Source organism: Propithecus coquereli, unplaced genomic scaffold (genome assembly GCF_000956105.1).
Source record: "Propithecus coquereli isolate 6110/MARCELLA unplaced genomic scaffold, Pcoq_1.0 Scaffold118, whole genome shotgun sequence".
Lineage (NCBI taxonomy): Eukaryota > Metazoa > Chordata > Mammalia > Primates > Indriidae > Propithecus > Propithecus coquereli.
In genome coordinates this window covers 2,344,396-2,347,092 of record NW_012135858.1, presented here as the reverse complement: position 1 = coordinate 2,347,092, position 2,697 = coordinate 2,344,396, and the positions used below count along the sequence as shown (strand labels likewise).

At 32.6% G+C, this 2,697-nt stretch overlaps 1 protein-coding gene across 2 annotated transcripts in view; it reads left to right on the top strand.

Annotated features, from left to right (window-relative positions):
- RIF1 (replication timing regulatory factor 1) overlaps positions 1–2,697 on the top strand; it is a 60,131-nt gene that overhangs the window by 30,659 nt on the left and 26,775 nt on the right. For both annotated transcript variants that reach the window (XM_012659415.1, XM_012659407.1), the window contains exon 20: positions 1,884–1,983. In XM_012659415.1, the coding sequence (XP_012514869.1) occupies positions 1,884–1,983 (100 nt within the window). The remainder of the gene's footprint in view (positions 1–1,883; positions 1,984–2,697) is intronic.

Genomic DNA, 2,697 nt, shown 5'->3' with positions numbered 1-2,697 from the left:
ACAACGTTAATTATTCCGACCCATGAACATGAGATGTCTTTCCATATCACAGAATTGAAAAGTTTTTGTTCACTTGTTTAGTTTTAACTGTTGCAAATGCAATTTGATACTAGTTTTATTTTTTTCTTGTTAAGTAACCTCTTTCTTCTGTAAATTTTTAGGATTGTTCTGTTATCTTGAAATTTAAACATTTCACTAGTGTGTTTTAAAGTACTTAGCAGGTCCTATATCTTTAATAATTTAAAGAGCTGTGCCTTTTAGCTCGGGAAAATTGCCTTGCTTTAGTGGTGCTTCTCAGTTTTTCTATTTCTGAGTCCCGTTGAAGATAGTTTTTAGACCTTTTGGATTTGTCATCTGTGTCCTTTAACCTTTGTTTCTCTACATCTTTTTATGTATGTTTTGTTTGTGAACTTGATATCTCTAGCTATATTCATTCCTTTGCAGTTAAAATGTTAACTGGTTTTGGTTTTACATTTAATACTTTTAAATAGATATGATTTCCCTCTTCTGAGAATATTTTATTCTGTTTCTGGTATTTGCTCTCTTTCCTCATGGATCAGTTCAGTTTGTATTTACACACCTTCATGGTGCGCATATTTGTCATTAAATGTTAATATTGATCAATATTGGTAGCTGGAATGTATTTCCTAACCCAAGAGAGATCCCATGTCTTTCTGGCTTTAATGACAAATTGTAGTTACAGACATTATGGGAACAGGGAGGAATTACCTGCAACTTAACATCTTTTCTATGTGGGTATGTAGTTTGTCATCTAGACTGAACTTCCACATGGTTTTCATAGATTGGGGCCACTGCCTTCCTCCTGTCCCTTACATCCTGTGGGGGAGGCTGTCTTTGGGGCAGCCATGTGAACTAGTCCAATAAAGTAGACAAATGGAAGGTAAGAGAATAAATGGAGAAGAAACACTGGTCAGTTTTGTACATCTTCAATTTCAGCAGTACATTAATTAATCATTTGACTTTTTTATAAACATCAGATCTTTTGTGCAAGACCCTCGCGGTGTCTTCTGTTACTCAGAGGTTCTGCTAGCAAAGCACATTTTTGAGGTGTTCCTGTTAGGTGTGGGCTTTGGTTGTTTTCAATCTCCTCTCCCACCACCACCACCTTTTAAATTTACAAGTAGTCTTTGATGTATCTGTGGGTTAGTTTTTATTTCTATTGGATTGGGGGAGAGAGGAGGAAAGGGTATGGAGGAGCTTGGGGTTAGCGTGAACACTTTGTAATTTTCAAGAGGAATTTGATAAGGAATCTTATGAGTGTAGCACTTCCATTCTCAACTTATTGGTTGATATGTTGAATTTTATGGGCATCTTGAAGTTGAATTATTTCCCTAAATGTTAAGGAACAGAAAGTACAGTATTTGGCACACAGCAGTTAACTGTAAAATAATTATATACAGACATGCACTGCATAACATTTCTGTCAGTATCAACCACATAACTATCTAATGGTGTTCCCATAAGATTGTAATACTGTATTTTTACTGTACCTTTTCTATGTTTAGATACACAAATATTTACCATTGTGTTGTTAATAGTTGCCTCAAAATTTAGCACAAACATGCTGTACAGGTTTGTAGCCTAGGAGCAAAAGACTATACCTTATAGCTTAGGTGCAGGGTAGGCTACTCCATCTATGTTTATGTGAGTACACTCTTGATGTTCCCACAAGGACAGAATCACCTAATAACACATGACTCAGACATATCCTTGTTAAACAACATGTGACTTGTATAAGGTATGGTATGTGTTTTATGATATTTGTGGTAGTAAAAGTATTATACTTTTTCTCATTGCTTACTATTATTGAATACTGTGCCAGTACAGTGTTTCTAATTATGGTACCTACTTTTCTTCCCTAGAATTTGTTGTTCTTGGATAGGATCGTTCATATTGTTACTGTAATGTTTGATTGCATCGACTTCTCGCCATATGATATTAAATATAAGCCCAAAGTTAAATGTAAGTATTTTTTTTTTCTTTTACATTTATTTGTTGTGTGTCATCTAATATTTCATAGGCACTACTAAACTGTTCTCAGGGAAAACCCTAATGACATTTCCCACCTCATTTTACTAACTTTTGATCTTGTTTAGCCATGTCAGTTACTGTGCTAGGATTTTGTGTACATGTTCTTGTTTTCTCTCTGTCTCTCACACACACATGATATCTTTACTTATTTTTTTTAACAACACAGAAATATAAGTATTATTCTAATTAGAGATTGCCTAATAATACAAATGATTGTACTCATTTCATTTGATATGAGGGAATATCTGGACAAGAAATTTAGACATTATTTAAAATGTTTTTATTTGGAAACCTGATTTGAAAAATAACTGTCAAATTGACATTAAAATTGAAAAGGAAATCATAGAATCAGATAATTGGTTATTATTTTGTAGGAAATTTAAAATTATTCTAAAAATTTAACTCAGTTTTTGCCATTTTTGTTAAAATTGGAGAATTGGAATTGATAACAAGTCTGATTTTTAAAACTGCATACCTTGGTTAATTTTAAATTATTTTGTAGTAAATACTGATGTATTTTAATCTACTAGTTGATTCTTTGAAGTAGCATTTATCCACCTGTGTTTATATGTTTATACAATATAGGAAATTATAACTTGTCATAATGAAAGATGTTAGTTGATGTTGAGATATTTTATTTTTTCT